General features: G+C 35.3%; 1 protein-coding gene and 1 long non-coding RNA gene across 7 annotated transcripts in view; one reads left to right on the top strand and one right to left on the bottom strand.

The window, feature by feature from the left end:
* LOC132417736 (uncharacterized) overlaps window positions 1-26164 on the top strand; it is a 246078-nt gene that overhangs the window by 120530 nt on the left and 99384 nt on the right. The window lies entirely within an intron of this gene.
* The window catches only part of TUSC3 (tumor suppressor candidate 3), a 183059-nt gene that overhangs the window by 80569 nt on the left and 76326 nt on the right, over window positions 1-26164 (bottom strand). For all 5 annotated transcript variants that reach the window (XR_009517914.1, XM_060001511.1, XM_060001510.1 and 2 more), the window contains exons 3-5: window positions 24872-24989; window positions 20353-20493; window positions 16280-16420 (exon numbers count right to left, since the gene is read on the bottom strand). Coding sequence is in view for 4 of the 5 variants with exons in the window: in XM_060001511.1 (XP_059857494.1) it covers window positions 16280-16420; window positions 20353-20493; window positions 24872-24989 (400 nt within the window). In the remaining variant the exon portion in view is untranslated. The remainder of the gene's footprint in view (window positions 1-16279; window positions 16421-20352; window positions 20494-24871; window positions 24990-26164) is intronic.

The raw sequence follows: 26164 nt of genomic DNA, 5'->3' as shown, positions 1-26164 counted from the left end.
AACGCTGGGGAATGATCAAATACAAAACAACCTGAAAAGACTTATTTTTTCTTGACTATTCATTTGAGACACTGAAATACTTAAAAACTATAACCGTTAAAAAGAAGTTAAAAGACAGTAGTATCTATCGAATGACCTGCAACACTCTTAAGATCCACCACTGGTATGTTTAACGTACTTTGCCCAGCAGTATATCATAGTAGTTAAGGACGGAGGCTCTTAAATTAGAACACTTGAGTTTCAGATCTGTCTTGAGCACTTGGAGAAGTTCATCATTCTGGGCCTATAACATTAGGAGTATATTAGCATCAACCTTTTTAAGCTATGGAGGTTTAGTAAGTTATTATTTATCCCAATGCCCTCCACAACATTCCTAAATGGCACCGTGCCCCACACTCCTTAACTGGCTCTCTATGCTTCATTCAGGTCACTCTTCTTGCTCCACCCCCTCCATCCAGGAAGCAGTGCCTACGTTTACATCTTGTTAATGCCGTACCTGCCTAGGACTCCTACCTAACCAACCTCTCTACACTTGGGGTCTATGTATGGTTCTCTCTGAAGCCATTCCAGTTTAATTTACTCATTTGACAATTATTAACTGAGCATACCAAGTATTTACTGGATACTAGGAATATAGCAATGAATAAGATAAAGATAGTCCCTGCCCTTCAGTGAAAATCCTAAATAAGTGACATGTGCTCTGAATCATAAAAAATAAGTAGGTATTTCTCATTCATTCATTCAACATTTATATACTGAGAACCCACTATATATTCAAGAACTGTTTCAGAAGCCAAGAATAAAACAATGAACAAAAATATAAGGGGGGAAACTCCCCTCTTGGAGCTTACATTCTATAGGGAGAAAACAGACAGTAAAAAATTAAATCATATGAGAGACAATGATAAATGAACTGAGGAAAAGTAAAGCAGTGAAGGTGGAAAGAATTCATGAGAGAAGGGGTTGCAATACTAACGAGTGGTTGGGAGGGGCCTCTCCAAGGCAGTGGCATTTTCAGCAGAGATCTGATGATGTCTAAAAGCCATGTAAATACTTGGGGAAAGAGGGAAGAGCCAGTGAACCAGGCTCTACTGAAGGACAATGTCTGGCATCTTTTAGAAAGAGTAAAGAAGCCAAGACGACTGAAGGACAGTTGATGAGGAGAAATGGATAAATGAATAAGGTTGGTGAAGTAGTACAGGGCCAGATCCCAGAGCCTCCTGGGTTGGAATTTTGAAAATTAACCGTATGGTGGGTAAAGATGGAAGCTAGGATATAGTTAAAAGGCTACTGCAATAAGTGGATTAAGAAATAATTAGAGCTCAAACAAGGGTGGTAGGTATGGTGAGAAATCCTTGGAATCTGGACATATTTGGAAGGAAGAGTCAACAGGATTTTCTGAAAGATTAGATGTGGGGTATGGCAGGGAAGAAGTGGTAAAGGAAGACTATGAGATTTTTGACTTGAACATGAGAAGTCAAATGCTATGGGAGAATTAGGTCTGGGGCCTGAGATGGGGAGTCTGTCCTGTACCTGTTCATTTGGAGACACCCAGTAGACTTCCAGGTAGAGGTGCAGCATGAGCTAGTTGGATTTATCAGTCTGGAGTTTACAGGGAAGATCTGGCCCCAAGATAAAATTTAGGACTCAATAATAGTTAGACAGTATTTAACCTTTAAAGCTGGACACCAATTTAGTAAATATAAATAGAGATGACCAAGATCAGAACCCCCTGTTAAGACCAAAATAAGTGCAGAAGATAAAAAATGAATGAGCAAAGATGATTAAGAAGTAGCAGTCAAAGAAGTAAGGAAAATCACGAGTGTGGCCTCCTGGAAGACAAGTGATTCTGGATGAAGACATCAGTTCTGTAGATACAGAGAGAGCAGTAATATGAAGACCCAGAACTAAAAATTGAATTTATTTCCCTGGAAAATATTTGTGCCCTTGACTAGAGCATTTTCAATGGAACAGTGAGGCAAAAGCCTTATGAAAAAATAAGGAAACAATGTAGACAACTGTTTCAAGGAGTTTTGCTCTAAGAGGGATCAGGTAAATAGAACAATATCTCGAAGGGAAAATGGTGTCATGTCCCTTTAGGATGAATAAGGAGATGTTTGCACTGCTAACGAGAATGATTCAGTAATAAAAGAAAAAATTAGGATGACAAAGAAAGAGGGGAGAATTGTTGGAAAACTGTCACTGAATACATGAAATGCGATAAGATCTAGTACACAAGTGGGGGTGTTACTCTTAGATAAGAGCAGAAAAGGTTCAAGTAATACAGCAGTACACAGACTCCAAGGGGCTGTGCATAGAATGCAGTGACGGAAGGAGATCTGGGTACTCAAATGGGATAAAAGCAAATCTTCATTTTCACTATCTTCTAATATACCATTTCCTTCAACTATGAATGTAGTTGACAGATCACAGTAGTTTTAGCAGCACCTGTGATTTTCGTGAGGGAAATGTAAATATCTTCATACTATAACATTTTCATATTATAACAGTAACTATCTCAAAATATTGTTTATATTCAGACTACTTGAAAACTATGGTAGTTATTAGATCCACATGAGGTTTGGTGATTTAATGCATTAATAGGAAATATATATATTCCAATATTATAAATTTTACTTACACATAAGAGAAAATGCTCAAATTTTAAAATGAGATGTTAAAATTAAATAGCAATAGCTACACTATCTATGGTTTGCTACAGAAGTTTTAAAAAAAATTCATCTTAATACATGATTTATTCAAAATTCCAAGAAATGGTTCAATAAAAGAAAAGCCGGCTTAAACATGGTGTTTAAACATGAGTCATTTCAAGTAGTGACAGATGTATTTACAGTATTTATTTATAATTACACAGAGCTGTGGCACTTCTCACAACATACTAAACAAACATAAACTTCTAAAATGCAAAACGGCCCAGATTTATAGAAACTCTTTTTCTAAGTAAGTATAACTGATATTTCCTGTTTTGATTTTAACAACTGAAATGTCCAGTACTTCACTGCTCTCATTAGTTTGGAAATTTAAATTTTTGTAATTAACTTAACTAGAATTTTATTTATCTATTTACTAAAATATTCATGCAGAAAAGGACATGATTCATAAGGGTACATACAGTTCAATGAATTTTACATGAGCACTTGTAACCAACACTGAGATCAGGAAGTGGAATACTGTTAGAAAAACAGGTGTCCACTGATGCCTCTTCCTAATCATTACCTGCATAACCCTCCAAAGGGGTAAGGATATTTTTTTGAAAATGCTGCATCACAGAGTATGTGTATACCAGGCTTTAGTGGACTAACCAAACATTTCTCAGAACTTTCAACCAAATTTACACTCCAGCTAGCAGTGTTTCAGAGTTCTGGTCCACTCACATCCATACCAACAACTGGCATTATCTCTTCATGTGTGTGTGTGTATGTTCATCTTGGCTATCCTGGTAGAGGTGTGGCAGGCCATACTATAGTTTTTTTGTTTTGTTTTGTTTTTTTATTGTTGGCTGCATTGGATCTTCGTTGCTGTGCATGGGCTTTCTCTAGTTGTAGCGAGCAGGGGCTCCTCGTTGTGGTGTGCGGCTTCTCACTGCGGTGGCCTCTTGTTGCAGAGCACGAGCTCTCTAGGCATGCGGGCTTCAGTAGTTGCAGTAGTTGCAGTTCAGTAGTTGCAGGCTCTAGAGCACAAGCTTAGTAGTTGTGGCGCACGGGCTTAGTTGCTCTGTGGCATGTGGGATCTTCCCAGACCAGGGCTTGAATCCGTGTCCCCTGCATAGGCAGGCGGATTCTTAACCACTGTGCCACCAGGGAAGCCCTATACTGCAGTTTTATTTCAGAATATCCAGATGATTAACAAAGTTGAATATGTTTTCATATGTTTACTGAAATTTGAACGTTTTGGTAAAGTACCCAGCAAGTCTTTACTCCTCTTCAAAATTTGATTATCTGACTTTTGCTTATTGTTTTCTAAAAGTTCTTTATATATATAAAATAAGTAAGTATACACATAGCAAATAATCTTTACCAAGCTTGTGACTTGCCTTTTCATTTTCTTAATGGTATCTTTTGGCAAACAGAAGTTCTTAATTCACTGAAGTTCCGTTTACCAGTTATTTCTTCCATTATGGTCTGTTTCAAGAAATCTTTGCCAATCCAGCAATCATAAAGATAAATACCTATGTTTTCTTCTAAAAGTGTTAATGTTTACATTTCACACTGAGATGCACAACACACTGAGATTCACAATTCACCTTTTATTTTATTTGAGCTGTAACTGACATACATTATATTAGTTTCAGGTGTACAACATAATGGTTTGATATCTGTATATATGGGGAAATGATGACCACAGTAAGTCTAGTTTAACATCTGTCATCATACATATATAGACTTTCTTGTGATGAGAACATTTAAGATCTATTCTCTTAACAACTTTTAAATATGCAGTACCGTACTGACTATAGTTGCCATTGTTGTACATTACATCCCCAATAGTCATTTACTTTATAACTGAAGTTTGTACCTTTTGACACCCTGTGCCCATTTCACCTACTTGCACCACACACCCCCTCTTCTCTGTATCTCTCGTTTTGTTGGGGTTTTTTTTGGGGGGGGGGTTGCTCTTTTTGTTTTTGTCTTAGATTCCACATGTAAGCCTTTCTTCACTTGGTATTGGGTTGGCCAAAAAATTCGTTTGGTTTTAAGTACACATTCTTCAGTTTCACCAAGAACTTTACTGAACAACGTATTCACTAACCGAACGAACTTTCTGGCCGATCCAATATAATAATGCCTTCAAGGTCCACTTATGTTGTCACAAATGGCAAGATTTAATTTTTTAATGGTTGAATAATATTCATTGTATTTACCACAATGTCTTTATCCATTCATTGATGGACACTTAGACTGTTTCCATATCTTGGCTATTGTAAATAATGCTGCAATGAACATGGAGGTAAATATATACTAGTTTTTTTGTTTTCTTCTGATAAATATCTAGAAGAATTGCTAGATCATATAGTAGTTCTACTTTAATTTTTTAAGGAACCTCCATATGCTATTCCACAGTGGCTATACCAATTTACATTCTCACCAGTAGTGCATGAGGGTTCCAACACTTGTTATTTCTTGACATTTTAATAATAGCTATTCTTACAGGTGTCAAGTGACATTTCATGGTGGTTTTTATTTGCACTTCTCTGATGATCAGTAATACTGAGCATCTTTTCACATGTACCTGCACCATCTGTATCTCTTTAGGAAAATGTCTATTCAGATCCTCTGCCTATTTTTTAATTGACTTGTTTGTTGTTTTTACTACTGAGTTGTATGAGTTCTTTATATATCCTGGATATCAACCCCTTATCAAATACATGATTTGCAAATAGTTTCTTCCATTCAGGTTGCCTTTTCATTTTGTCGACCTTTGCTATGCAGAAGCTTTTCAGTTTGATGTAGTCCCACTTGTTTATTTTTGCTTGTTTTGCCTTGGTTTTTGATGTCAAATACAAAAACTTATCACCAAGAACAACATCAAAGAGCTTACCACCTAGGTTTTCTCCTGGGAGTTTTATGGTTTCAGGTCTTACATTCAACTCTTTTATCCATTTTGAGTTAATTTCTGTGTACAGGGTAACGGTAGGGGTCAAGTTTTATTCCTTTGCATGTGGCTGTCCAGTTTTCCCAATACCATTTATTGAAGAGACTGTCCTTCCCCAATGTATATTCTTGGCTACTTTGTCATAAATTAATTGACCACATATGTGTGTGTTTATTTCAGGGCTCTCTATTCTGTTCCATTGATCTGTATGTCCATTTTTATTCCAATACCATTATATTTTGATTACTACAGCTTTGTAATAAAGTTTGAAATCAGGGAGCATGATGCCTCCAACTTTGTTTTTAAGACTGATTTTGCTATTCAGGGTCTTTTATGGATCCATACAAACGTTAGGATTTCTTCGATTTCTGTGAATTTTGATAGGGATGGCACTGAATTTGTACATTGCTTTGGGTAGTATAATATTTGGTAGTTCATGTTAACAATACTCGTTCTTCCAATCCATGAGCATGATACAACTTTCCATTTACTTGTATCATCTTCAATTTCTTTCATCAATATCTTAATAGTTTTTGGTGTACAGTTCTCTCAACTCCTTGGTTAAACTTATTCCTAGGTATTTTATTCTTTTTGATGAACTGTAAATGGAATTGGTTTTTTAATTTCTCTGATAGTTTGATATTAGTATATGGAAATGCCACATAGTTCTATATATTGATTTTTTCTAGCCTGCAAATTTATTGAATTCATTTACTAATTGTAGTAGTTTTTTGGTGGAGTCTTCAGGGTTTTCTATATACAGTATTATGTTATCTGAAAATAGTGATGGTTTTACTTCTTCCTTTCTGATTTGGATGTCCTTTATTTCTTTTTCTTGCTTAATTGCTCTGACTAGGACTTTGAATATGTCAAATAAAAGTGGTGAGAGTGGACATCCTTGCTTTCTTCCTGATCTTAGAGGAAAAGCATTCAGCTTTTCACCACTGAGTACCATGGCAGCTGTGGGCTTGTCATGTAGGGCCTTTATTATGTTCCCTCTATTGAGAAATCTTATGATAAATGGAGTATAGAAGCTAGGTGGTCACTCCATGTACTGGATCTTCACATTGAGGCTTACTGGCGACTTTATAATAAGCAAAAAACTCAGACAACCACATTCAAATGCAAAAAAAAAAAAAGGCAGGTCCATCTATCTATGAGTAATTTTAAAATGTTCTTCGAGTTTAGTGAGAACATTATCTATCCTCCTGAAGGAAAATTAAGTGCTAGATTTATTAAGAAAAATATACCCTAAGAAGATATTAATTCATTATATTGTTGCTATACTCCTGACCCAAACAAAAATACACAGAAATAACGGACATACCTGTCTTCAAATGGGCAAATGATTCAATTGCCTGATGGGAAAAACTTTTTATTCAAACAAATATTATCAGCAATTATTTGCTTTTCACTTGGAAAGAGAACAAAATAATATGCCACAGAGATCGTACCTTTATGATATTACAAAGTACATAATTTTATTCAAGAAAAATTTGAAAGAAAAAGGAGCTTATTCCACTCTATTTGAAGTCAGAGCTGCCCTGACTTCAGAGCACTCACAAAACAATACATTTCTACTGATACACCATAATGTATAGACACCAAAGAACCTTTCAGGAATTGTGAAAATTGTGTAATAATATATATTAGTTTTTCATAAAACTAACATAATTAAACTGATATAATTTCTTTGAGACAGAAGAAACATTAAGGTATGTGAATCATCCTATAATGCAGAGCATCAGTGTTAAAAGGCAGAAAACAGCTTCTATCCTACTGAGATTTACTGTAATAATAAGGTTTGGGTTATTAGACCTTTTAAATGATGTTTTATCTTTCATGGTTTTAACTCGCAGATTCTTAGGATGTTTTTCTTTGTGTTTTTAATGAATGTAACTACTCCTCACACTCATATTTCTGGTTTGAAATGACAGCCATCTCTGAAGAGCATTAGCCTTCCATGAAGCTCTGCATTCAAGGGCTACAAAACATAACATTTTAACTCATTTTGATATTCCTAGTCAACATTTCTTCCTGAAGACCATAAACTATATATCTATCCTACACTCCCTGAAGTTATGTACCAGTGTAGTTCAATACTTTACTCAACCATTTTGCTTTAAACTCACCATGAAGTACGTACTGTGTATGCTTATTGTCCACCATCCTCCATCTTTAGGGGGTGGAGGAAGTTTGGAAAGCCAAGTTAAACCAAAACAGAACCAATGTATATTCAGCTCCATAAGCAATCATCAGTACCTATTAAATAGTAGTTAACAAGCACTTTTTTCCCCTTAGGAAGCATGAGACCAGGAAGTACTTACGAATACTCCTTTACCTATTTTTTTTTTAAACTCAAAACCAGGAAGCTCCAATGTCTATGTATGTTTCAACATTTCCATATGTTACCTCCCCTGTGCAACTGCAAGCTTTGTCTCTATCCTACACCCTAAAGCACTATGAATAGCCTTCTCTCCCCAGTATACATTTCATTCTTAATCCCGTGAGTCATAAACAATAATACGAATATGATAATGAAAAAGAAAAAAATTACCAGCCACAGAATACAGTCTAAGTAATCCCAGAAGTACTTCTGCACAGGTTCAGTGGTAAGACACAACTGCTAATTGTAGGTAGACTTGTTCTTTACTAAGAAGTGAGCATGTGGCTAGAAATTCTCTACCGAATTGTTTTTCTCATTATTTTCCTTTTGCATATAAATTTTTTCATTACAGAAGTGGTCTGCTGTTCTATAGTTCATTACTATTTTTATTTTAGGAGCTTTCATTTTACTGTGCAATCCAAGGCTTTCATCAGAGTTTCTACAAATCAGATGACAAGACTTTGCCAAAAATTATTTTAAAATATATTCTCATTTCCAAAGGAAAATGGGATATTGGTTGCTTTTAATAGACAGATGTTTAAGAATCTGAATAAATGCTTCAGCATTTTGGATAGCCTCTTAATTTGTAAGGATATCCCAAGAATAGGATTTAAAAAAAGACTGGAATTGAACAAATCCAGTTTTTCACTTGAAAATAGTTTTTCTTTATAAACAAAAATCAAGTTTGCAAGTTTGGGGTGGTAATGGTGACTATCAGACAGAAAATGGTAAAGGAGATTCAAATTATTTATCTGACCTCATTGTTTAAGTGACTTGAATAGTTTCATAAGCCATCAGCAGATAAGAAAAAAACCACACAAATGAACATTTTATATTCAGAGTAGTTTTCAAATGTATTGTTTGAAAACATGTCTGTTCTCTGCATCCTGTTACTGACTTCTGAAAGGCTGCCACTGGGGAGCAGATATACCTGCCCAGATTTCCTTCTCAAGTATGTGTTTGTGAATGTTAGAATATCTTCTGTTACGCCAAGCACATTAGCTTTCAAGGATTCAAAGAAGAAAAACAAATCTGCATGATGTAGCAGAGGTGCAAGAAAATTGATTGTTGGAGTACTAACATACATGCATCACATAAATGTTCTTAGGCATTTATTTACAGTCCTAATGGCTCACTGCATGCCCTGGGTTAAACATCCGGCATACGAGACACGTGCCCAGATTTAGAGAACCCAGCACTGTGAAAAGAATACAGAACTTGAAGTCAGACACACACACAGAATCAAATCCCAGTTAACCATTTTCTAGCTGTGTGAGCTTCTGCAAATTGAGTTTACTGAATCTTAGTTTCCTTGTTTAAGGATAATACAAATTCCTTTTCACAGTTATTATAGGGAATAAGCATATAAAACATACCCCAAAAGAAGGAAGCGATGCAGTAAACAGTAATGCCTGTTATTACTAACTTTCAACAATAATTCTGGGGCTCTTCTCAAGGAGAGAGAATAATGAAGAAGGCATGCTAATGTCATCTGAGTCCACGTCAGCCACAGGATTACATCTTAAGTAGACAGTTTTTTAGTAGACTGAAACAGTGACAAAATTTGGTATATTGATGTTGAAATACTACAGGAGTTTTAACTTTCCAACAACACTTTGAAAGAAGTGCTGTATTTTTACCCAGAAACTGGGTAGTTTTACTGAATGAGGCAACCTGAGCAAAACCCAAAACGCTTTGAAACGTAATGACTATGGTGACTGAGATCATCCATAGTATCCAGTTATACTAAACAGAGTATAAACTAATTCATCTCTTTTAACTCAATTACCAAAAAGTGAGAAAATATTAAGACACTTTCCTTGAAAACTCTTATCTTCCTTACTCTAAAAAATCCAAACTTCACATTTGTACTTCTCTATCTACCACAAAGCCATAGAGGTTCTCTGTGAATTTCTAGACTCTAGTTATTATTGCAGATGATGGGTGCTTTAAGATGATTTGCTTGGGCTGCTTATTAGTCTATCCTATCACATCCAACTCAGTCATAAACACCACTAATTCTTGGTTGAAAAGAAAAATGGAAGGAGGAAGGGCTACTGCAAGAAGGCAAAAGGAAAAAACTGACACTTAGCATATACATTTGTATGCATATATATTAAAGTTTCCTCTTTTGTTACTTTTATTTTTAAGAACCATTACTTTTCTTCTTCCTATTGGGAAAGAGACTATTTTCAATTATCTATTGAAATTGTTTACTAATGATTCTTGGGGACTGACTTTGAATTCAGAAAACTGTTCAACTCTAGTATTAATTTCATTATTGGTTCTCCATAAATTGTGATGACATTTCCATATGTCATACCATAGGCAAATCATATCTTAGGTAAATCTCTTTTTTTACACTTTTTTGTTCCCTGTATTTCTTTTTCTGTTCTTAGGCTTTGACTAAGACCACTAGTAAAATGATGAAAAGCAGGTGATTGTAGGCATCATTTTAAGTTATCACTACTAAGATATTTGCTAGAGATTTTAAGATACCCTTAACCTAATTAAGAAAGTTCACTTTCTTAATTCATCATGAATTAGCTAAATTTGGTTGGTAACACGTTTTCAAAAAACTTTTTGCTTCTATGTTCATAAGCAGCATTTGCCATATACCATGGCATACCCTGAAGGTGGTGAAAGTAAGCCTCTGTGACAGCTACTGGCACGTGCAGAAAGCCAGTCAACTCTGCAGGACTAGGAGAAAGGACACAAACTAGAGCATTCAGCAACACCCTAGGGAAAGTGAGCAAATGGGAGGCTATCAGCACCCAACCTAGCTTTACAAGATTGAGAGAAAGGATACAATCTTGAGTATGCCCACAAGACGGAACAGGCTTATCCACAGAAAAGATCTGAGAAAGCCTCAGAGTCCCTAACATGACTGAAGAAAGGAATTTCTCTCCCAAAGCCACCTAATTTTGGAAGAGGTACACTTCTTCAAATATGAAGAAAGCAATGCAAGACTTCAATTTCAAGGAACATGACACCATCAAAGGAGTACAATTTTCCAGTGACCAACTAATAAAGAATTCAAAATAGTTGTTTTAAGGAAGCTCAGTCAATGAGCTACAAGAAAACACACAAAGATAATTCCATAAAATCAGGAAAATAATACATGAACAAAATGAGAAGTTTAACAGAGAGATAGGATTCATAAAAAAGAACCAAATAGAAATTTGGGAGCTGAAGAATATGACAAATAAAATGAAAAATGCCATAGAGAATATCAACATCAGATTGGATCAACTGGAAGAAAGAATCTGTAGAGATCACTTGAAATTATCCAGTCAGGGGGAACAGAGAAAAGAATAGAAAAGAGTGACAAAAACCTACATAACTCTAAAAGGAACTATCTGTGCATTACTGGAGTCCCAGGAGAAAAGAAGAAAGGGGCAGAAAGTTTAAGAAATAATGCCTGATGAAAAGAACCCCCAAAACAGAATTAAATCTGAATTTTCAGAACTAGGAAACAAATACAACTGTCACTGAACAATATATTTTTAAAAATACTTATACATATGTATATTTACATAAAGGTCTTTATAAACATAGGAAAAAGTCAAAGGATTGCTTTGCTTATTAGAGGTTATCCCTAGGGAATGTCCCTTCCTGATGTAATTAAAATTGAGGGAAAAAAGATAGTTTTTAACAGCAGTAAAAGTAGACTTATTTTCAAAACTACTCTCTCTAAGCATATTTGCTAAACACAAACATGTGCACAATCCTGCCCTAATTTATTTTCTCCACTTTGCAAAATACTTTTCTCCCAGCATAGTACCACCAAATTTCAACCCTAAATCATCTTCTCCAAGATACACCCCCTTAAGGCTATCAGTGTATTTCTCAGCAGAAACCTTGCAAGCCAGGAGACAGTGGAATGAAGCATTAAAAATGCTACAAGAAAAAAAAAATGCCAACCAAGAGAACTTTACCTGGCCAAGTTATCCTTCAGGGATGAAGGATAGATAAAAACTTTCCCAGACAAACAAAAGGTAAGAAGTTCATCACCAATCGATTTGCCTGACAAGAAATACTGAAAAACATTCTTCATGCTAAACACACTGGTAAAGGCAAGTATATAGTCAAATTCAGAATACTCTAAAACTGTAATATGGTACTAGAAAACAGTTAATAAGATAACATTAATAAGTCCTTATCTACCAAAAGTTACTTTAAATATAAATGGATTAAGTTATCCAAACAAAAGGCACAGAGTGAACGAATGGATAAAAAAGGAAGACATAACTATATGCTGCCCTCAAGAATCTCACTTCAGCTTCAAGGAGACAAATAATTTCAAAAAAAGGGATGGAAAAAGATATTTCACACAAGTGGAAACCAAAAGAAAAAACAGAGTAGCTATGCACTCATCAAACAAAATAGACGTGAAGGAAAAAATGATTGCAAGTGACAAGGTAAATGAATAAAATGAAAGGGGAGACATTAAACTCATACTACAGAAATACAAAGGATTATAAGAGACTACTATGAACAACTGTACGCCAACAAATTGGATAACCTAGAAGAAACAGATAAACCCTTGAAACACAAACCTATCAAGACCAGATGGTTTCCCTGGAAAATACTACCACACATTTAAAGAAGAATTAATACCAATCCTTTTCAAACTCTTCCAAAAAATTAAAGAGGGAACACTCCCAAACTCATTGTATGAGGCCAGTATTACACCGATATGAAAAGATAAAGCTACAGATCAATATCCCTGCTGAATATACATGAAAAATTCTCAACAAAATACAGTAAACCAAATTCAACAGCACATTAAAAGAATCATACACCATTAACAAGTAGGATTTATCCCTGGGATGTAAAGACGATTCAACATCTGCAAATCAATCAATGAGATATATCAATTAACAAAATGAATAAAAATCACATGATAATAGAAAAAGCATTTGACAAAATTCCACATCCTTTCATGATAAAAACTCAATAAATTGGGTATAGAAAGAATGTACAACAACATGATAAAAGTCAGATACAATAAGCTCCCAACTAATATCATGTTCAACTGTGATAGGCTGGAAGCTTTCCCTCTAAGATCAGGAACAAGAAAGGGTGTCCTATCATCAATCTTATTCAACATAGTACTAAAGTACTATCTAGAGCAATTAGGCAAGAAAAAGAAATAGTGGATATTCAAATCAGAAAAGAAGTGAAACTGTGTTTGCAGATGATATGATCTTCCTAAAGACTGCACCAAAAAAGGGTTTGAACTAATCACTGATTTCTTCACTAAAGTTGCAGGATTCAAAATCAACATACAAGGACTTCCAAGGACTTTCCTGGTGGTGCAGTGGTTAAGAATCTGCCTGCCAATGCAGGGGACACAGGTTTGAGCCCTGGTCCAGGGAGATCCCACATGCCGTGGAGCAACTAAGCCCCTGTGCCACTGCTGGGCCCGTGTGCCACGACTACTGAAGCCCACACGCCTAGAGCCGATGCTCCACAACAGAGAAGCCACTGCAATGAGAAGCCTGCGCACCGCAACAAGGATTAGCGAAGAAAGCCCACATGCAGCAATGAAGACCCAACACAGCCAAATAACAAAACAAAACACAAAATCAGCATACAGAACTCAGTTGCATTTCTACACTAATAATAAATTATCCAAAAAAGAAATTTAAAAATCCCATTTACAACAGCATCAAAAACAGTTAAATTCTATTCCTAAGCATTTTATTAAGGAGGTGAAAGATCTGTGCATGACATTCATGAAAGAAATTAAAGAAAACAAATGGGAAGTATCTTGTGTCCAACTATAGATATCCAACTACCTAGATTGGAAGAATTAATATTGTTAATATGTCCACACTACCCAAAGCCATCTATAGATTCAATGCAATCATTATCAAAATTCCAATGGCATTTTTCACAAAATTGAAAAAACAATACAAAAATTCATATGGAACCACAAAATGATCCCAGATAGCCAAAGCAATACTGAGCAAAAAAAAAAAAAAAAAACACAAAGTGGGAAGCATCACATTTCCTGAAATCAAACTATATAACATAGCTACAGTAATCAAAACAGTATGGTACCACCATAAACCTCACATAAACCAATGGAATAGAACTGAGAGCTCAAATAACTAATGCATATGCCATCAATAAATATTTGACAAGAAAGCAAAGAATATACAGAATATACAAAGGGAAAGGACAGTCCCCTCAATAAACAGTGCTGGGAAAAGTGAATATTCACATACAAAATAATGTGAATAACTACTTCCTATCTTATACTACTCACAAAAATCAACTCAAAATGGATTCAAGATTTAAATATAAGACCTGAAACTGTAAAACTCCTAGAAGAAATATAGGGAAAAAGCTCCCTGACATTAGTCTTCACAGCAATATTTTGAATATGACACCAAAAGCTTTTCATTTTGTTGATGAGCTTTATAGATTCCCTTTACTGCTCCTTGAGCCAGAACCACAGATATCTTCTAGATATCTTTGCTCCACATGGCTCACTTTCAGCTTTCAATCTGAACTGAGTTTAAGTCAAGAAAAACCAAAATAGTAAACAAAAAATTATCAACCCTCAACATCTTCTAATTAGATGTCATTTTGAAAGCTGATGTTCTTACCTGATCTACCTGCTGACACTTTTTAAAAACATCAAATACTTGAGCCTTGCATTCTCTCCAGGTTTTATAGTTATATCACCAGGAGAAAAAGGTTGGCATATGTATAATGCCATCTTACCTATAAACAGTGTCATTTTTTAAAACCATGATTTCTGTCTTATAACTGACTAGCAATAATCCTTTACATATTCTGTGTGACAGCACATAGTCTGCTATTGCATTTTGATCCAAACTGACAATATCTGTCCTTTGATTGAGGTACTAAATCTGTTTATATTTAAAGTACATAAGTATATTGATATGATATGACTGATATGATGGTATTTAGGTCTGTCATTTTTTAAATTGTACTGGGTTTCTTGTGTTTTACTCCTCTGTTCCTCCTTTCATTCCTCCTTTGTGTTAATTATATATATTTAGTATTCCATTTTAATCACTATCTTAGCTTTCCAGCTAATCTCTTTGTATTATGTTTTCAATTGTTCCTCTGAGGATTACAATATGTATCTTAAACTCATCCCAGTCAAGTTAAAGTTGATATTGAACCACATCAGGTAAAATATAGGAACTTTTCAACAACATTGCTCAATTTATCCTTTAACATGCTATTGTCATGCACACACAACAAACCCACCAATCCATCAATGCAGTGTTATATTTTGCTTTAAACAGTCATATGTCTTTAAAATATAAAAAGCAAAGAGAAAAATACTAACCCACTATAATTAGGAAAACTCCATTTTCTAGTAAGAATTTAAGTCTGTTTGCATAATATAGATATTATCCTACCATTTATATTATTTTACACCAATATTTTTAATTAGTATAACTATTAAATATCAGATCTATCACTGAATATATTTTATTTATATGCTGTTCACATTTCCATTTTATTAGCTAATTATTTTTTTTAATTTAGCACAATCATAAAGGGAAGAAAAATTCTTTTAGTACAAACTGAAATAGGATCACGTTCACCTGGATTCTCCTAATAGTATCCTAACCAGGTCTCCTGATCCCAGACATACCCTTCAATTGATTGCCCACTGCTACCAAAGTGATCATTCTAAAACATAAATGATGTCACACACTCTAGGAAGCCTGTCATGACCTTTGTCACTCAAGATTAGGTGACCTTCCTACGATATTTTGTGCTTACCTCCATCACAGCATGTGTAACATTACACTGTATTTGTCTTCTGATTAGCTTGTATCCCCACGATGAATTACGTACAGGTAGGGTCTATGTCTTACCTTTATACCTCCAGTACCTAATAAACATCAGGAACATAGTAGAGACACAAGAAAAGAGTTGCTGGATAAAAACAACTGAATGAGTACATTTCCAACTGCTTCAGTTTGTAAGAGTCTCCAAACTACTAATTCTTAGTATATTTCTAAATGTATTCAACATACATTCATTTAGCACTTGTAATATGCCAAGTACACAGGGAAAGACATTATATTTTAATAGTGAAACGTAGAAGGAAGATAGCACAGTCTAGACTAACTGAACTTAAATTATATCACCTTCAGTCCTAAAAAGTTAATTCCTCTCATCCAGACTTGATTTCCATTATAGTAATAATCTGGCTCATTTTGTTAATATTATACAACTTATACCATTACACAAAGAAATAGGGTAAATGTGTTAACATACCAGAGATACCATGGCCCAACCAGTCTTGTTATAGATGAACTCCAAGTTGTTCCTTCTTAAATACAGCAAACCACCCACAAGTGACACTAACAAGGCCAAAGCAATGGTGCCAGAGTAGTTGGGTGGTCTGAAGACACGAATCTGCAAGAATACAATGAAAGTTTTTAAAGTTAAAGAAAAATATTAATCTTTTTCGCTGAACCATATTCTAGTCATTCCAGTCTTTTAACACAAATAATTCAGAAAGGTGTCACCTTACTTTTCATACCTGGAAATAACATTCCTTTTGCTCTTTATGAGTCAAAAAATACATGCCTTAAAACATCATGGCTATGTAACACGACTTGCTCTTAAGGTGCTTTTAGGTGAATACAGTTAAATATATGCAAAACCTACTTATATTCATCCCAGAGCTGTTCTGGTTCACCCATGGAACATGGAATCATCTAGTAAAAAGTAGAGGTGAGATGGGGGGGTATAATACTTGTATTATTTCGAATTGGAACTTTTTAAAAGGTTTTAATAGCTTTATTGAGCTATAATCCATATACCATACAATCCACCCTTTGAAAGTACACGATCCAATTTTTTTGTTAGCATATTCACAGGTATGTGCAACCATCACCACAGTCAGTATCAGAACATTTGAATCACTTCAAAAGGAAATCCCATACCCTTTAGCATTCACTCCCTTATTCCTCTCACCTTCCAACCTTAAGCAACCACTAATAACTCTACTGTCTGTCTCTATACATTTCCCTATTCTGGAATTTCATATAATATGTAGTCTTTTGTAACTGGCTTCTTTCACTTAGCATCATCTTTTCAAGGCTCATCCTTGTTGGAAAATGTGCCACTGCTTCATTCCTTTTTATGGCTGAATATTCCATTGTATGGATATCACATTCTGTTTATCCATTAATCACTTAATCAGTTGATGGGTATTTGGGTTGTTTCCACCTTGTGGCTATTATGAATAATGCTGCTATAAACATTCTTGTACACGTTCTTGTGTAGGTGTACGTTTTCATTTCTCTCAGGTATATACCTAGGAGTGGGATTGCTGGGTCACATAGAAACTCTATGTTTAATGGTTTGAGGAATTGTCAAACTGTTTACCAAAGTGGCTGCACTATTTTGCATTCCCACCAGTGGTGTATGTGGGTTCGTATTTCTCCACTTACTTGCCAGTGCTTATGACATCATTTCTTGATTCTAGCCACCCTAGTGGGTGTGAAGTGGTATCTCACTGTGGGTTTGATTTGCATTTTGCTGATAACTAATGATGTTGAGCATCTTTTTTGTACTTACTGGCCACTTATATACTTTCCTTGAAGAAATGTCTATTCACATCCTTTGCCCACTTTTTAATTGGGTGGCCTTTTTATCGGTTATTAAGAGTCCTACTTATATACTAGATATAAGTCCCTTATAAGAAAAATGATTTGCAAACACTTCTCCCATTCTTGGGTTGTCTTTTCAGTTTTTGATGGTAACTATCAAAGCATACAGACTACTTTTTTTAAAGTAGCTGTAATTTTCACAGACCTTGGTTCCAGTAACATTCCCCATGAGAGGAAACCAAGGCTCCTAGGAGAGATGGCTAACTGAGCACCGGGTAGAATACGTGTGTAGATACAAGATGATCCTGAGACATATTATGTCAGAAAGTAAGAAAGTGTTAATAGAAAATGATGGAGACATGTTACAAGGACAGGGAAGCCAGCATGAAGGGACACCCACTAGTCAAATCTAGAACAATTTTGGCACCAAAACATTTAGGCACAGTAATAACTTATAAACCACTGGAGGGAAAAAAAAGCAATTCATGAGTCTGTACCAATGAATGAGTAAGTGATAAAGAGGGGAGGACTCTTGCTTACAGCAGAATGCTATGAGCCAACTAGAAATATGGACAAAGTGCTAGAACTGGAACATCATCATTTTGCAACCATCATGATAAAAACTGGATCAGGCAAGGTTCATCAATGGATGCTAAATATTGACAAAATTTTGATGAGGAGTAAGATATTTGCATGATCTTAAGGTGTCTCCACATAGATAGCTTACTAATTAGAAAGTGGGGGGGGGGGGAGAATAGTAATTACATAATGGAGAAATGAAAGACACCATGATAAGATGTTCAAAATTAACATCACCAATGAGGGACAGAGGGCATCATGGGCTATACATGTAGTTAGAACAAAACATGACCTCTGTGGTATTGTGGTCAAGAATGCATTAGCAGAATCCAGTCAAAAAAAAAAAAACATCAGGCAAATCAAATAAGGATCATTCAGTTCAAAAAGTGCGAGAGGATTATATTCTTCAAGATGTCAAAGTTTTAGATAAGTTATGGAAATGTTCCAGGTTAAACAAGGTTAAACAAGGCTAAAGGACAAGTAAATTTAATACCTAACTCTAGACTGGATCTTGTACTGAAGGTGGGAAAATATTATTAAAGGATAGTATTAGGTCAACTGACAAAGCTAGAATATATACCATAGCTCAAATAGAAATATTATACCAGTATAAATCTGTGAAGGTGGTAACCGTACCATCTTCATGTATTTCTTAGGAGATGCAATTCACCTTAAAATGGTTCAGAAAAAGACCGTGTGTGGGTGTGTAAGTATGTGTGGAGAGACAGGGTGGAGGAGAGGTAAGAATAAGAATGGCAAAGCAAAAGTTGTAAAAAGTCAACACTATGTGAATCCTGATAAAGGGTATACACTGGAACTATTTATACTATTTTCATCTGTGGAACTTTTTAATTTGAAATTATTTATAAATAGATCCACATTTGTAAAAAAATATATATCTACTAACAATGTGTAAGTATGATAATAGGTTAGAATCATTTCTGATTAAAATTTAGTATTTCTTATAAAGAATTAATAGTACTTTTCCATATTACCTTTAATATTTTGTACCAAATAAATGATACATTGTAGAGCTGAATATTTGCCAAAACATTTCCAAAAAACTGATGAGTTAGGAAGTAAGTTTAGCCACCGAAATATCATTAATACCTATATTATTTTATTTACAATGACGGTAGTATAATATGAGAGACGTCTTTCTCAACTGAGAATGTGTTTACACCTTATGGTAAAAATCAATGCTTCTGAATTACTTCTAAGGTAAATATAATTTTAAAGTAGCTGGTTATAATTGTTCACCGTAGAACATTCTGGTGACATTAAGCGCTCCACACAGACATGAACTATCATCAACATTTTTGTTCATTTACTTGCTGAATAAACTGTCTATACATCTACACTCATATTTATGCTTTACTGAGTCATACTATAAATACTATTTTTCTAACCTACTTTTTCACTTGTTATACCTTAAGCTTCTTTCTACATCAGATATTCTTGCAAACCACTGTCTAGACTCTGGCACATTTAATTAGTCTCTTATTTTTACACATTTGATTTCTTTACGATTTTTTCCATTAAAATGAACTTTAAAATTTTTTTCCTATGGTTAAGAATTTAAATCATTCCTGATTATATCCTTAAGTTAAATTCCTTCAAGTGGAGTTATTAAGTTAAATTCCATAAAATAAAGACATGACACATACCATTAGAATAGTTACACCAATTTATAGTCCCAAGCACAGTATATGTCAGTGGCATTTTCTCACATGGCTCATGAAAAAGTGGGTATTATCCCATTTTTATTTGCTCAAAGGATAGTTAAAAATTATACATCTGGCTTTTTAATTAGAATTTCTTTGATTACTAAGACTGCTGAGCAACAGTCAGTATATTTTTTAGCCTGTGAAATTACTTTGTGCCTAACTTATGTATTCTTTAATGGTTGCCTAACTTATGTATTCTTTAATGGTTCCCTGATATTTTAAGAGCCATTATTTTAAAAACCATTTAAATTCACCTAACTCAAAGTTTAACTTACGGCTATCAGATGCAGTTTTCTTGAAGCAAGGAGAAATGTTCCATAGAGAAATTGAAAAAAAGAAAAAAAATCCTGTGGCTTTATTACAATGTTCTACCAAACCACACTAATTAGCCTGTTATTAAAACTGGTAGGGAATATGAACATACATGAACATCCGTCCTGTCAGCAATCCACTTTGCTAGTTGCTCAGCTGCAAATCCAATTCTTTGAAGGTCAAAAGTATCAGCTCTCTTGGGTCTGCCTTTTGGAGGAAAATGCATAAATGTAGGAGCAGAGTTCATGTTGAGCTGTAAAACATGAGATAAAACATACTAAATACAACATCCCACCAATCTTTATATATCCTTCATCTGACGTTTTATGGGGTTTTTTCCTGCATGAATTCTGGAAAGATAGCGTTTATTATGAAAATCCAAGTGGCTTTCCAGAGCTTAACTACTGTTTTTAGTCATCTTACTATATTGTTGAATAGAAAAGAACTTAGGGATTAGGCCAAGCTTGCCGAACCTTCACATTTAACATACATCATTCACATTCTCAGCTGCATCATCTATTTCATCGGCCATTTCCATCTTTATTTTCTAGAATTCTACAACTAAAGAATGAAATGGTTCAAAGTGCAAAATAGAAACACTGTAATTTGGTGGTACATGGACTGTTTTCACTTCTTAAGCAGTTATTAAAGAAAAAGGACCGGCATTTGATGAAAGATAAATATATCATGTAATTAATTTCAAGTATATTGACTTCTTTGTTAAAACTTTAAAGACTTTTGTTCAACTCCTCCATTATTTCAACTGTCTCAAAATGGTTATAGCTCATAACTATTTTCTAAAGGCAAGCTCCATTTGAAAAGTATACTGAATAAAACACTACTCTAGTATAAACAATATCATATCTAAAAACAAATATGAGGTTAATTTGCATTGAGGAGTAAACTGCAAAACATACATACAGATTAAACTCTTGCTGCCCAAGAATTATGAAAAATCTTTCAAATGAAAGGCAAAGAGATTTTTGGCCCTGACTTCCAATATATAGTTCAGAATTCCCCAATAATGAGAATAAAAAGCAAATTGAAGTAACAGCAAACATCAGATCATGCTTGCTGTCATCAAGGTAAAGATACAGCAGTACCAGCTGTGGGCCTGCATGTTACGGACATTAAGTAATTTTTATTAAATTGAACAGAACACAGTCACCAATTCCTCTCTTCCCTGTGATTTCTCCCCCTTCACATTTTGTTCATGTGTTTCCTGACAGATGCGCAAGAGATAGCTACAGCCAATATGTAAGCCAATATGTAAATGTAAGATTCAAGGGAGAGGAAGTACCCTGCATTAGAACAATCAGAAACTCCACGCTAAGACACTTCACATCCTAGAATTTTAGAGTTAAAAAAATACAATTCAAAGCTTTCATCCTAATTAAAACGTACAAATTCCCAAGGCTACACAAAGCAGGGTACAACACACTCCTGACTGCTAGTGCAGAGCACCTTCTAACACATCATTAACTTTTTGGCCTGCTGTCAGACACTTAGCCTCAGCCATCACACGGGAATCACATATAATTTACTTTCCAAACAAGTCTCCAACAAGCCAGAGATTGTCAAATTTCTTCACTTGTTCTTAATATCATATCCAGACACCACAGCGACAGTGCTTTAAAACATCAGTTTAGAGAGAGTACTTCAACAAAATGCGATTCAGTAGTTAGCAAGAAAGAAAACATACGCATTAAGAACCTTTTAGTAGTTCCCAAGTAAAACAAAATATACACTTCGCTATTTTTGTAATTATAATTCCCCATAAAAATCATTAGCAGCTATAACTTTTATGCAATGCTGCATTTTAAAATGAAAACTCTCATTGCTAAGCCAGGGGCTAGGTTTTGGAAAAACAAAGCAGTGCTGTGTTTGGAATTCTGCTGATTCAAAATTAACCTGAGGAAATTTTTCAATTAAAAACAATCTTGACTTCAACTCTTTTTTTTTTTTAAATAAATTTATTTATTTATTTTGGCTGTGTTGGGTCCTCATTTCTGTGTGAGGGCTTTCTCTAGTTGCGGCGAGCAGGGGCCACTCTTCATCGCGGTGCATGGGGCTCTCACTGTCGCACCCTCTTGTCGTGGAGCACAGGCTCCAGACGCGCAGGCTCAGTAGCTGTGGCTCATGGGCCCAGCTGCTCCGTGGCATGTGGGATCCTCCCAGACCAGGGCTCGAACCCGTGTCCCCTGCATTAGCAGGCAGACTCTCAACCACTGTGCCACCAGGGAAGCCCTTGACTTCAAGTCTTACATCTATGCCAAAGTTAAAAAAAATGTTTAAAGCATATAAAAGAACTCAACAATTATATCTAACAGTATATCTATGTTTATATACTGGCAGCCTATATAGTCAGTACCTAGCACAAAGGAAGGATTACTTTGTCCCACAATTTTGTTTGGTTTTCTTTAATCCGAATTAGCTACCAACATTTTAAAGATAGGGAAATTTCATATAAAAATTCATTATTTGGGTCTCTACTTGAAAAACAGATCTAGCTCCACTGGCCTGCATTTCTTCACTAGAGAGAGAGCTGAGCTGCATCTCCCTCACTGGGTCGGCTGGTCCTGTCCAGTCCACTGTAGCCCCACCCATGCCAGTGAAACCAACGGTCAGCTGCATGGCATTCTGCTGATTTTATTTCTTAACAGCAGTTAGGAAAAAAGTGAAATTTGAGTGTTTCCATTAAATATATATATATTTTTAAAAAGACCAAGAAAGATTTTGTTCTAATAAATATCAGAGGGAACATATTTAATTATTCAAGTGAAGAACTAATGTTTTTAATATACTAAGTATGTACATAAACAAAGATCCCATAATGAAACTAAACTCATGTAACTGGTTTCCCTCATTCAGCTTCCACGCCTGGCCAGGGTAGATGTTTGGGCTTGAAGCCTCTGCTCTAGCAATCAGACTGGACCTGGGTGACTGTTTTCTAAGATGGCAGAGAGGATTCATGTATATACTGAGTGAACATATATATTCATGTATATACCAAATGCTATATATATAGCACTACCATCTGATGATCTCTAAGGCCAAGTCTCCTGAGATTCTACACAGACGTATAAATTACATGAAAAAATATTTGGATGTTATAGTACTGTAATTTATCTTTACGAGGTTATTTGAAATTACACATTTATGTTTATGTGTTTTTCTTTATTTTTATATAATTAGCTCCCTAGTCTATAAGCTCCTTATGGGGAAGAGCTATGTATGTTTTTCTCACCAATTCAATAATACTTCTTGAATAGACAGACAAAAGGAAACATGCCCAAAAGGTAAAATAAATTTATAAGAAAAAAATAAATGAAGAATACTAATAGGAAAGCCCAAGGGTAAAGGGTATTGAAGGCAAAAGGAGAGAATTTATTCTATTCAACTAGAAACTGTCAAAGAAGAATGAATTATCAATCTGGAAGCAAGTAAGCAGAAACACTCACTAATGGACCATTTACAATTAGCTTGAGTCTTTACAGAACTAAATACTTTTCCATGACGTGGTAAAGAACTGCACCAGAGTGCCACATGTGAGAAAAATAAAATAGACCAAGATACCCAAACTAATCAATGCTGGGTATGGCACTAAGTTTTACATTTGAAAGGCATGATCAAGTAGTGATAAAGACAAGAAATTAATAACTGCAGGGTAACAGCAGGGATCAAGAAGCCAGACAGCTGAGCTCAAATTCTATCACCATTTTATTTTATTATCTCCATATACTAACTCTGTAACCTTGCACAAGTGATGTTAACCTCTCCATACCTTAATTTCCTCATCTATGAAATAGAGATAAAAACAACATATTTCGGGCTTCCCTGGTGGCGCACTGTTTGAGAATCCGCCTGCCGATGCAGGCGACACGGGTTCGTGCCCTGGTCCGGGAAGATCCCACATGCCGCGGAGCGGCTGGGCCCGTGAGCCATAGCCGCTGAGCCTGCGCGTCCGGAGCCTGTGCTCCACAACGGGAGAGGCCACAACAGTGAGAGGCCCGCGTACCACAACAAAACAAAACAAAAAAACATATTTCTCTTTGGATTGTTATGAAGCTAAATGAAAGAAAACACATGAAGTACTTAGAAGAGTCCTTGGACTTATAAGGACTCAATGTTAGCGATGATGATGTAATCACGACAAATTCCAACAGGACTGGTATCCTTATAGGAAGCAGGACGTGAGTCCCATTGGGTTAGGGTCCCATCCTTATGACCTCATATAACTTTAATTACCCCCTTAAAGGCCTTATATCCCCCCAAAGCAGCATAAAGGTTAAGTAAAACTTACACTGAATCTCATATAAAATTTCACAAATTTATGCAAAATACCACCCAAACCACATACAATTTATCAAAATAAGGCTAATGCATGTAAACTGCCACTGTATGCTGAAAAAACATACTTCCTCTATAATGGAAAAGTCAAAATGTGTTTATTCACTAATGGCAAAAACTATGTACTGATAAAGGTAACATTGACTGTAATTATTGTAATCATATCACATAATTAATAACTACTCATTGCATGCACTGAATTGTATTTTTATCTGGTAAACAGAGATGCGGCAATCTTAACTAACTCTATTAAATATGTTATTAAAACAAAACTCTTTTACCTGCTGAAAAACATCTGTTCCCTCATCGTAGTCCACCATACTGAAGAAGAGTTTGTTACAAAAAGCAGAGGAATAGCGCCACGAGTTAGCCAGTATTTGATATTCTTCGTTAGCTTGCCTGGTAAGGATAATGGGACAGAGTAGAAACATTATCAGTATTGAAACATTAACAAAGCTATTAATAAAACAGGTAATTCTGGGACAAGAGTTGGTCTGTTTTAGTATGAACTGCAAGCTAAGAGTAGATTTTATAGTTTAAACGGAGGTAAAAAAATAGAATATTCCATGAGGTAAAAATTATACAGAATTCAAACTTTATCATTCGTGAATAAAGGGTTACTGCATCACAGCCACACTGATTCCTTTACTTACTGCTATGTTTGCTATTACACTACATAAGGGCAGAGTGGAGGAGTTCTAATAGAAAGCGTGTGGGCAAAAAAGCCCATCCTGACCCTTTAAATAAGAAGCCCGACAACTCTTTTTACAGGGGAGAAAATCATTTTGTGCCGTCTCCTATACATATAACTTAAATCTTCTGATGATTTTTAGTAACAGGCACAGAGCAATTTTTAAGAATTTTGGAATTCACTTTAATGGAGAAATAAAAATCATGGATATATGTTTTAAAACTGTAAATACAGTTGTACTGCACCTTTATATATTCCATCTATCTAAAAATGCATTTACATTCACACCTAAAAGTAAGCAAAAATTTGAGTAGCTAAACCAAATGCCACAAACAAGCTCTTCTCTAAGAGCATATTTACTCCTATTTTGAATTTGTTTCTATTGGACATTTTGTTGATATGCCAGATACTAAACCTCTATAGTTAGGTGAAGGCAGGGAGTAGAAATAAAGAAACGGTGTTGTTAGAAGGATGTAGGTATAGTCATGGAAAAAGAAGCAACAGTGATTGCTAAAACTTTAATTTTAAAAAGAGGGGAGGGGGCTTCTTCCATACGGTTGACTACTCACAGGAGATCTGGGGAGTCTCTCCCAAAAGAAGTATAGATATAAAAAGGTATAACCCCACAGTCACAAAAAGACTTGGAGTGGAGTCAGCAGCAGATAAACGAGTTCAAGAACTATCTGGAAAACATAAGGCTAGTGGAAAAGTTTTGATGAAGGAACTTACAATCCCAGAGAAGGCTGCAGTAAAAGGAGAAGCTAGGAAAAATACTGGATTAGAAGCAGCAGAGATGCTGGCTCTGAGATTTCATCTTGCTAACGAGCTAGCCTATTACTGTTTCATGGATGCTGGCAGAAGCCATGAGACTCCTGGGTTAGAG

The sequence above is a fragment of the Delphinus delphis genome, chromosome 21, assembly GCF_949987515.2.
Source record: "Delphinus delphis chromosome 21, mDelDel1.2, whole genome shotgun sequence".
Taxonomy (NCBI): Eukaryota; Metazoa; Chordata; class Mammalia; order Artiodactyla; family Delphinidae; genus Delphinus; species Delphinus delphis.
Note: the sequence above shows the minus strand (reverse complement) of the source record. Positions and strands in the feature narration are given on the sequence as shown.